Raw genomic sequence first — 10,033 nt, forward strand, 5'->3', positions numbered from 1 at the left:
ATAATTGGAACCAATAAAACAATTAAACAGGGGAAAGGAACAAAACTACCGCCATCTGGCGGCCCAAAATCGGAAAAAGAGAAACGAAAAGACAGAACCATGACAGTACCCCCCCCCCCCCCCCCCCCCAAGGGACGGCTCCTGACGTCCCAGAAGGCCGACCTGGGGAGGGAGTGAAACAGAAGGTGGGAGCTGGAGACAGAACAGAACTCAGATGGAGTAGGACTCAAGAACAGGGCAGGATAGAGCTCGGGACTGGACAGGAACGGGACAAGACAGGAACGGGAACGGGGACTGGACAAGACAGAAACGGGACTCGGGACTGGGATGAGACGAGAAACAGAAGCAGACTCGGGACTGGGGTCCGGACTGGAGACAGGACAGGACATGACGGGGTCTGGGCACCGGTACGGGAGCCGGACGGGGTCCGAGCACAGGAGGGGAACCGGGCGGAACGGAACAGGATACAAAAGACTGAACTGGACTCAAGACTGGATACTACACTGGACTCAGAGGAAAGGGACTGGACTCAGACAGGAGACTGGGCTTGGGACTGGGAGCCATCAGAGAACAGGAATCGGACGGGGAACAGGACTCGGACTCAACAACACAACACCGAACTGAAGACACAAACTGAACTTGGGATGTCTATTTTGGTACCAAGGTATCTGTGGCAAACAAGCCTGCCACAGCCCACCGAAGTGGCTTTCCTAGGGGCCCTCCAGCACAGAGACACAGGGAGACGATGTTCAAATAGTCCACATTTATTTACGAGGGTTTGGCAAGATCTTACAGCCAAAGTGAGCAGATGTAACACAGTCATGACCAAAGCTTCCTGGTGTGGGTGGGGATGGCAGATTTAACCTGTGCGCAGTGATTACCTCACTACGCACAGGTGCAGCCACTCCTGTTCTTGGGTCCAATTAGCCTGGCCAATTATCTAATTCTTAACCAATTATCCAATTGGCCAGGTCTAATTAGCTTGACCCAGGGCAGGTGAGGCTGCTTAAACCAGCCATCCCCACACCACAGTATCTTTTTTGCATTTTTTGTCGTCAGCACTGGCTGCTTGGTAACGGTCTACAGCAGGGGTGGGCAATTATTTTTTACATGGGGCCACATGAGAACAAGAAAATATTATGGAGGGCCGGACCAAAAGGCTGGACAAAAGTCTGCATAATATTAATTGTTTTGATTAGTTGGTAAGACTGGTAAGAGTATAAGTTAAAATTGAGCAATGAAAAAGAGAGGTTGTCTTAGGAAAAATGACATTTACTCAATAAAATTTCCTAAAATAATGGTTAACAAAATGTGAACATTTGAACAGTTTTTGATTCATTACATTAGTGACCATTTTCAGCCAAATTCAGTAAGATACATCATATTAGAAAAATAATGATGCCTACATTTGTAGTTAAAACATTTTCACTTGTCACTCATTCTGCGTTTTTCAGTTTTTTCTTGTTCAGTGAGAGAAATCTAGTCTCTGTTGGTCTTTAACAAGTGCATCAAAGTCAGGGTGAATGTTTGAGGTTGAGATGCGAAGCACAGCTGACAGATGATCATCAGTGAGAAAGGATCTGTATCTGGACTTATTAAACTTCATCACTGAGAATGTTTGTTCACATATGTAGGTAGATCCAAAGAGAACAAACATCTTCTGAGCATGTCTCCTCATGTTTGGAAACTTCTCTTGCTTAAGAGAAGAGTAGAATTGCAGCAGTGGTTGTGACTTAAAGTGCTCTGTGAGTACTGCATCAGACTGCAGGTCAATGAGTTCCAGCTGGACATCACTAGGCACATCATCCACATTGCAGGTAAATGGAGAGGAAATCAAGTGCATTTCACTCTCCATTGTTCTGAAATCTTTAAATCGCCTTGAAAACTCATCATGCAGTGCTCCTAACATGGATGAGTACCTGCGGAGGTTATCATCTGATGGTGTGACTTCTTTCAGGGTTTGCATGTGAGTAAGATTGTTGCTCTCCAGTTGCCTCGAAAGAAACTGTAACTTTGTCATGAAAGCCTTCACTAGGTTGTGCATTTCATGGATGAAAAGGCCCTTGCCTTGCAGTTTGGTGTTCAGTGCAGTCATCAGTGCGGTCACATCAACAGCAAATGCAAAATCTGCCATCCACTTCTCATCTGAGAGCTCTGGGATGTCTCTGCCTTTCTTTTCACAAAACTCTCGGATTTCTGCTTTCAGATCCCAGACTCTTTTTAGCACTTTACCCAGACTGAGCCATCTCACAGCTGTGTGATAGCTGATATCAACATGTTCTGTCTCGTGCTCCTCTAAAAGTGCAACAAACTGCCTGTGATTCAATGCTCGTGCCCTAATAAAGTTAACTATTTTAGTTACAACATCAATCACATTGTCAATTTTAAGCACTGACTTGCACAACACATGCTGATGTAAAATACAATGCAAAAATACTACTTTCTGATCTGCGTTGTTTTCAGTCACTTTATCTTGCAAACGTTTCAACAGCCCGACATTTTTCCCTGTTAAATTTGGACAACCGTCCGTTGTAACACCCGTCAGTCTGTCCCATTTCAGTCCCAGCGTGTCCATGCATGCATTTACCTCCGTGAACAAATCGCTCCCCGTCGTTGTCCCTTTCATTGAGCGCATTGCTGCCAGCTCCTCTGTAATCTTGAAGTCCGTTATCCCACGGACAAATACAAGTAGCTGGGCTGTGTCACGGACATCACAGCTCTCGTCCAAAGCCAAAGAGAAAAAGTCAAAATTTGCCACATCACGTTGCAGCTGAAGTTCCAAATTTACCGCAATGTCCTCGATCCTTCTTGTCACGGTGCGCCTGGACAGCGGGACGTGCTCAAAAGCTTCTTTTTTTCAGGACATAGTAGGGCTGCAGAGTCCACCAAGCACTCTTTTACGAACTCGCCCTCTGAGAATGGCTTACTGTTTTTAGCGATTTTGTGGGAAATTACAAAGCTGGTCCTGGTTGCTGCATCCCTGGATGTGTGAAGCTTTGTAAAAAATCCTTGCTGTTTTTGTAGCTTAACGACCAAATCTTCCGATATCCGCGCCATATCAGCATTATTCAAGTTTTTATATGTCTCTGAATGTTTCGTCTCGTAATGCCGACTCAAATTGTAATCCTTTAACACTGCAATCTGGTTCCCGCAAACCAAACACACCGCTTTACCTCTGATTTCAGTAAACAAATACTTTGCAGTCCATGTCTTCTTGAAAACCCTGCATTCAGCGTCTACCTTTCTTTTTTTAGTTGACATTTTGGGGGTGAAAGTCGTCGAGACAGCTAACGTCCATTCAGTAACACGCACAGAGCCGAAAAGTTTTTTTAGCAGTTTTTTCAGCTCTGTGGTAACACGCATCACGTACGTACCTTACGTCCCTATGCACTACGTAAAATAAAATAAAAGCCATGCACATTTAATCCACGTATGAGGTAATAAGAAAATACGAAAAAAAAAAAAAAAAAGTTTATTTTGTAATTTCTTATGAACCTTACGCGGGCCGGTCAGAGTCAACCAAAGGGCCGCATCCGGCCCGCGGGCCGTAAAATGCCCAGGTCTGGTCTACAGGCTCTGCTCGCTTTTTGCGGTACTTCCAGAAAGCAAAGGCCCCCAACACCAGCAGCACCACCACCAGCACTCCCAGCACTATCCAAGCCACTGCTCCAGCAGAGAGAAGAGGGGCTAAGAGTGAAAGAGAGACTCAATTAGGAGAAATGGAGCAGAGCAGGTAATAATCAGGCAGGAAGACTTCAATAATAATATTAATAATATTAATAATAATAATAATAATAATAATAATAATAATAACAATAATAATAATACATTTACATTTAGCAAACATCCAGAGGGACTTACAAAATTGGGACTCTGAGATAGAGCTCTGGGGAACTCCTGTACTAAGCGCTAAGGCAGTGGGTTTCTATGATACAGCCCTGCCATGTTACCTGATGGAAGCGGATAAGTTAGGAAAAGTACATCCCTTTGGAATTCCCGAGATACTGGTTTGTGGGTCAGGGTTACCAACAGGATCAACTGTATCGAACGGAGCAGGGAGGTCATTTTCCCAATGGCTTGCAGAAGCCATAACTCAGTGGAATAACAGAGTAGACCAATAAGATGCTGAGCCCTGCATCTGCACAAACATAAAGAGATGAAGAGGAGGGCCATACCTGAGACATGCAGAGAGACTGAGCCGATAGTCTTCTTAGTCTCAGGATCGGTCACCTTGTAGACTCCGGCATCCTCCAGTGTCACACTCCTCAGCAAAAGGGTGTAGTTCTGGGCCAGAAGCTCACATCTCTGAGCACAACGCTCCCCATACCTGGCTGGGCCTTTATTTGCATCGAGCATCAGCACCTCACCTGAACCAAGGCCTGCACTGAATGTTACCCTCACTGGGTCTGTGGCATAGAGCGGAATGGAGAGCAAAACACCGGCCTTCACTGTGAGGTTCTGGGGTGGGTGGCCTGTGAGGACAGGGAATTCATTTACATATTTGCATATTTTACATTTTCATGCATATTTACAGGGGATATGAACACATTATCAACAGCAGTCAGCTTGATCATGTAAAAAGGTAAAAACAATACAGGGTAAATTATGGCATCCTACAAATTACTGGTGTAATTTCTCAGCAAATCCGAGGTACATTACGCAATATTTCTGTATGAAATATTTTTATGTTTGCACTGATTAAAAGTAATATAAGAAAAAATAAACACACCAGAGCTGCTTGGGCTCACTACAAAACTGAAGATTTAATTTTACCTGTAACAAAGAGACTGGCAGAATCTGGATTCCCACTCTCTTTTGGAGTACTGTAGAAGCACTGGTAGTCGCCTTCATCTGAAAACCGTGCCTGTCTGATGGTTAAAGACATGTTTCCATAGAGGGCTTGTTCTGGGGAAAGTGAAGTTCTGTTCTCGAACCTGGGCCCATATATGATGGTGTTCTTATGGAGCTGGTAAACTTTCTCTCCACCTCTCATCCAGAGGATATCCAGATCATCAGCACGTGCTTGTGTGTTAATTTTCCCAAAGCAAGAAAGGCTGGCGGACATTCCGATCGCTACGGAAACATTTGATGGGACTGAGAGAGAGAGAGAGAGACAGAAAAAGAGAGAGGGAAAGACAGAGACAGGCAGACAGAGATTTACAAAGCACTCCTGGCATACAGGAATTGAACAGCACAACCATGTTGCTTGGGGTAGATGAAGGCCCTGATGCAGCATATGCTGTCCACTGCATACCACCCAAGGCTTTTATACAGACTAGAATGATCCTGTTCCCCCAAAAACAATTGTAAGAACAACAATAGTAATATCCTTTGTCAAAAAACAGCTTTTAGGGCTATCAAATCCACAAGCACTAAAAACATTCACTCAATCTGTCGGAAAAAGGCAACATGCACTGACCTCTAATTTCTAGTTTCACATCTGAGAGAGGGATCTCAGTCTCATCCTTGTACTGGCATTTGTAAATGCCGAGGTCACTGTACACCACGGGACTGAGGGTGAGGCTGTAGTTTCCCGGCTCTGTTAGGTGGAAGGATTCCACCCGTCCCTGGAAGCCGTCTCCAGAGGAAAAGGCTCCGGAGTGGAGTTCGGCCACATGCAGCCAGTCAGGAATCTCTTCCTGCTGAAACAACCAATCCACATCTCTGCTGGGGGCTCCATGGCAGGGAAGAGTGAGGGAATGGCCGAAGCTCACAAACGTGCGGACAGAGTAGACTGGAGGTACTGCCAGCTGGGCTAGGAGATGGAAGTTGGATGTTCAGTCAGCATAAGAGGGAAATCTCACAGGGCTTGACATTTCATGCATAAGAATGAATAATTTATAATTTAAATCATTTAAATCTAAATTTTTGTCCACCAATATGCCAGTTTTTATTTATTTATTTATTTTTTATACATGCACACACAATCATATACAATGCTGTAAAAAAGTGTTTTGCCCCCTTCCTGATTTCTTTTATTATTGAATATTTGTCACACTGAATGGTTTCAGATTATGAGACAAAATATAATATTAGACAAAGGAACTAAGAGTAAACACAAAACACACAAACACACACACACACACACATATATATATGTATATATAAATAATTTCATTCATTTAATGAAAAAAGTTATCAAACACCCATATAACAGTAATTGCCCCCTAAGTTACTTAATCAAGAATTTCAAGAATTTAACCAAATTTAATTTATTAATTAGATTCAGCGGACTGAACACAGCCAGGCTTAATTGCACCCAGCCCTGTTGAAACTAAATCTCACTGATACAGAACCTTACCATCAGAGTGAAGTTGTCACAAAGTTTTATAAGCACATTATGCCATAATCAAAGGAAATTCCAAAAGAGGTTAGAAAAAAAGTTGTTGAAATAAATGGCAAAATTTCTCCAAGGAAAACTCATCCAGGAAGTCAGAAAACATCCCAGAAGAACATCCAAAGAACTCCCCTCAGCTTCGATCAGTGTTCACGACGCCACAATAAGAAAGAGACTCGGTAAAAGTGGAATTCATGGGGAAGTAGCAAGGTGGAAACCACTGCTAACCAAGAGAAATATCAATGCTTATCTCATATTTGCAAAAGAAAGAACCTGCACGGTCCCCAGGCATTTTGGGATAATGTTCTATGGACAGAAGAGTCAAATTGGAACTTGTTGGATGACACGTGTCCCATTATATCTGGGGTAAAGCAAATAGTTTTTTTTTAAAGGTAGAGATTGAAGATAAAAATGCACGTTCCCTGTCAAATTCACTCCCGCTCGGCACAATGACAGCACTTTGTGTAACTAGTTAGGCTACTAGGCTAAACACTACCTATTGCTAAAAACATTAAGCCTTCTACAAAATGCGGTATGAATAAGCAGACAAGCTGGGCAAATTATACGTTATCACTAACATTGTAAATAGGTTTACGTGGGTAAGGGTGACAAATTTAATGTTTTTTCTGGCGGTAGGCTATGTGCATACATATAATAAATGACTCACTGACTTCATGCATTAGTAATACATGTGCAGAGACTCTGCACATGTATTAATAATGCAGAGAACTCCAAAAAGTTGAAGTAGCATCCCTGGCTGGGATGACACGTTTTCTTGGGAGCATTGAGCAATGTACGGACATCATCTTTTAATGCGATGTATCCTCGATCCAGAACCTGCAGAGACCTGCAAGTTTTTCAAATCCCCCTTTCTCAAGTCAATTCGCATCCTGCCCATTTTCTATAGTCACTTTTGAAATTTCACTTATCTACTTAAACGACCTTTAGGCTAAACGTCCCTATTAAGCCCACCACATCTGCTTTTCAGACATTTTTAATATATACTGCCCCAATTTAAGTGAGAACATTTTAGTTAAAATGAAAGTCTAATCTCTCATTTGAAGTGTCAATAATTCATTTATACCAATTTCTAATGTTTTTATTGTTTAATTTGTCAAAATATGTCAAAAGTCTGGCATGGGCTTAATGGGTACCTAAGGTACCCTTTAAGCCCCTGGGTGTTCCAAATAAGCCCACTTCATGATTTGTTGATAAATAAATATATATTTTAAAAATCTATTCAAATCTGTAATCTCTTAGCTCTTAATAGCTATTTTCATTTTGTCTCCACTCTTATCCTATGGCCTGTAAATGGCATTTGAAATAGGCGTGACCAGCCTTTTTGATGTGTTGTCAACGCAGTAAAAGCTAAACTTACAATATGTCTTCTTTGGAATGTAGCCAAAAAACTATTTACGAACAAAATCAAAACTATAGTGGAAATTACTTTTCAATACTTCATCTTTCAATATGTGTTGTCATTTTGTCTGTATCTCTATCCTATGGTGTGCTGTTGCCATTTGAAATTGCCCAAAATTTCTGGTCCAGCCAGCTGGTTGAAAGTGCAGGTGTTTTTAAGATTTCTGAAGACCGACTGACTGAAAGAAAATTTGCAGGTTCAATACTAATGTTCTAAGGATAGTGAATGAGTCAATTTCAGGATTTACAATTAGACAATAACTTTAATTTATTTTCAAATGTTAATCACATTTAGGCTAATAGTTTGAAAACATTGTAAAAACACATTTTAAAACCATTCAGTTCATTGTGGAGTAACATTAAAACATACAGTTCATTATGAGGAGACATCAGTCATAACATCTTGAAGCTCTTGTATCATTAGCCTATAGCTTAAACAAAATAAACAAGAAAGATGTCAACATTTATGCAATTTCTGCTTTCTCCTAGACTAAACGTAGGCCTATGCTCTTTGAGGTGTATCGTTTTAGTAAGGCTATCATTTGCTCCATGTAGCCTATCTTAGTAGTGTAACATAACGTTATCGGGTGGTCTAAGCTTTATTTTGTTTGTTTGTTTCAATCTTTTGTCCACGTTGTGGTTGTCTTTGCTTGCCAGTCTTACGCTAACAAGTCTTTCATGGCTTTCATCTTGTTTTTATACAGATTTTCAATGACCTCATGATTGCGCAAATAGAATGGCCCAGGTCCCTACAGCCCCCTGTCAAAATTAGGGAGGAAAATGGTTCAAAGGTCAAAAGGGAGAAAATCCCCATTGAAACAGTAAAGTGGGCTTAATGGGAGCCGGTGGGCTTTAAGGGAACATCAGTGAATTTATGGTTAAAAGACAGAATATTTTATTCTACTCACATCACATTAAGAAAAACAACTATATGAAATAAATCTATATATAGTGCACTAACATAACCTGAAAAGTATAAATTGATCATGCAGAAAAGTAATTAGCTATACTCATTTACATCACACTGTCTGGGGTGGATTTTTTTGCTAGACTAAGAGTCCCCTTTAAGCCCATAGGCAAAAATGTTAATTAAAAAATAAATAAAGATTAACACACACATTTATTGTCTATTTAACAGTATAATATAAACTGCATACAAAACTGTAAACTATACATGCTTATCATGCTTTGTCATTGCAATGAACCATACTATGTAGCTACTGTATGTCTCATTCAAAACACTAATCACTTAAATTTTGATAACAAATGAGTACTTACCAAAAACAGGAGTAGAAATATACAAAAAATGTTATTTTCGGAGGGTACCAAAATCACCTAAGTTTTTTTGCAACTTCTACGATCAGCAGGCACATGGCACACGTGCTTCGATAACTCAATGTCGAAAATCTGATTGATTTACAATAAAGTGTCAGATGTTGAAGAAACATCACGCAGCAAAAAATTATGTAGTTTTTTTAATTTGCAAGTGTCCTTATATGGTACGTGGGCATAATAGGGACGTTTACCCTCCTTTAAACCTTTTGAATCCAAACACTTCAGTAGTGCCAAATGCACGTGTAGTTTACTCACCCAACAGGACGCAAAAACTTGCAAATCTCATTACCGGCTGGGAATCGCTACTGAGACATCCGACTAAAAACTATTAGTAATAGTATTACATGAAAATTCCTTAATTTAAACTCTCTCCAGTAAATCAGACGTATTTTCTTGCTAGCACAAAACCACGCTGCACATTCAGCAGTGCGAAGCTATCCCCAAAACTGAAAGCTAAATTGAGATTGAGATTATCCTTACCATTTGTTATCTTCCTAGCAGTTGTTCGTTTAGCAGTGTGAAGCTAGCGACAGTAATGACTAAGCGAAACAGTACCGTGAAATGAGCCGCGTCCCCACAGTCGGCTGTTTGTGGGCGTGTCACCTATTTTTGACAGACAGTTGCGTTCGTTAAATGTTGACCGGGTTTAATATCGTGTTTCATATTCATTGTCCTGTCTGAATAAAAATCATTTTGCAGTAACCTAGATCTGAAAGATGTTAGTCAGCTGCCTAGATAGGCTGTTTAATGTCTAGCTAGTGAGTAACAACCAACAACAAAAACATTGTCTGACGAATTAGCCAGATAATGCCTTCAGAGTTACATCTGGTCAGCTAGCTAGGTGGCTGGTAAAAACGAACAACTTGCAACTAATACATTAGGAAGATTTTTTTGTTTGTTATTGTTTATTGTTACTCACTATAGCTAGATATTAGACAGCCT

At 41.0% G+C, this 10,033-nt stretch overlaps 2 protein-coding genes across 6 annotated transcripts in view; both read right to left on the reverse strand.

Moving 5' to 3' along the window:
- The window catches only part of LOC118206657, an 89,221-nt gene that overhangs the window by 17,820 nt on the left and 61,368 nt on the right, over positions 1-10,033 (reverse strand). The gene's annotated exons all lie outside the window — the stretch shown is intronic.
- On the reverse strand, positions 1,255-9,511 carry LOC118206663 (CD276 antigen-like). The gene is made up of 5 exons (XM_035379617.1): positions 9,347-9,511; positions 5,420-5,755; positions 4,774-5,094; positions 4,176-4,472; positions 1,255-3,687 (listed from the first exon to the last, which is right to left on the reverse strand). Exons 1-5 carry the CDS (start codon positions 9,375-9,377, stop codon positions 3,497-3,499), a joined length of 1,176 nt encoding a protein of 391 aa, XP_035235508.1. The 5' UTR covers positions 9,378-9,511; the 3' UTR covers positions 1,255-3,496.

This window comes from Anguilla anguilla, chromosome 10, assembly GCF_013347855.1.
Source record: "Anguilla anguilla isolate fAngAng1 chromosome 10, fAngAng1.pri, whole genome shotgun sequence".
NCBI classification, from domain to species: Eukaryota; Metazoa; Chordata; class Actinopteri; order Anguilliformes; family Anguillidae; genus Anguilla; species Anguilla anguilla.

Coding starts and splice junctions, on each gene's coding strand:
- LOC118206663 (XM_035379617.1), bottom strand. CDS start 9,377: ATGAGATTTGCAAGTTTTTGCGTCCTGTTGG. Junction 5,756..9,346: donor AAGTTTTTGCGTCCTGTTGG/GTGAGTAAACTA, acceptor TCCATCTCCTAG/CCCAGCTGGCAGTACCTCCA. Junction 4,473..4,773: donor TGCCAGTCTCTTTGTTACAG/GTAAAATTAAAT, acceptor CTGTCCTCACAG/GCCACCCACCCCAGAACCTC.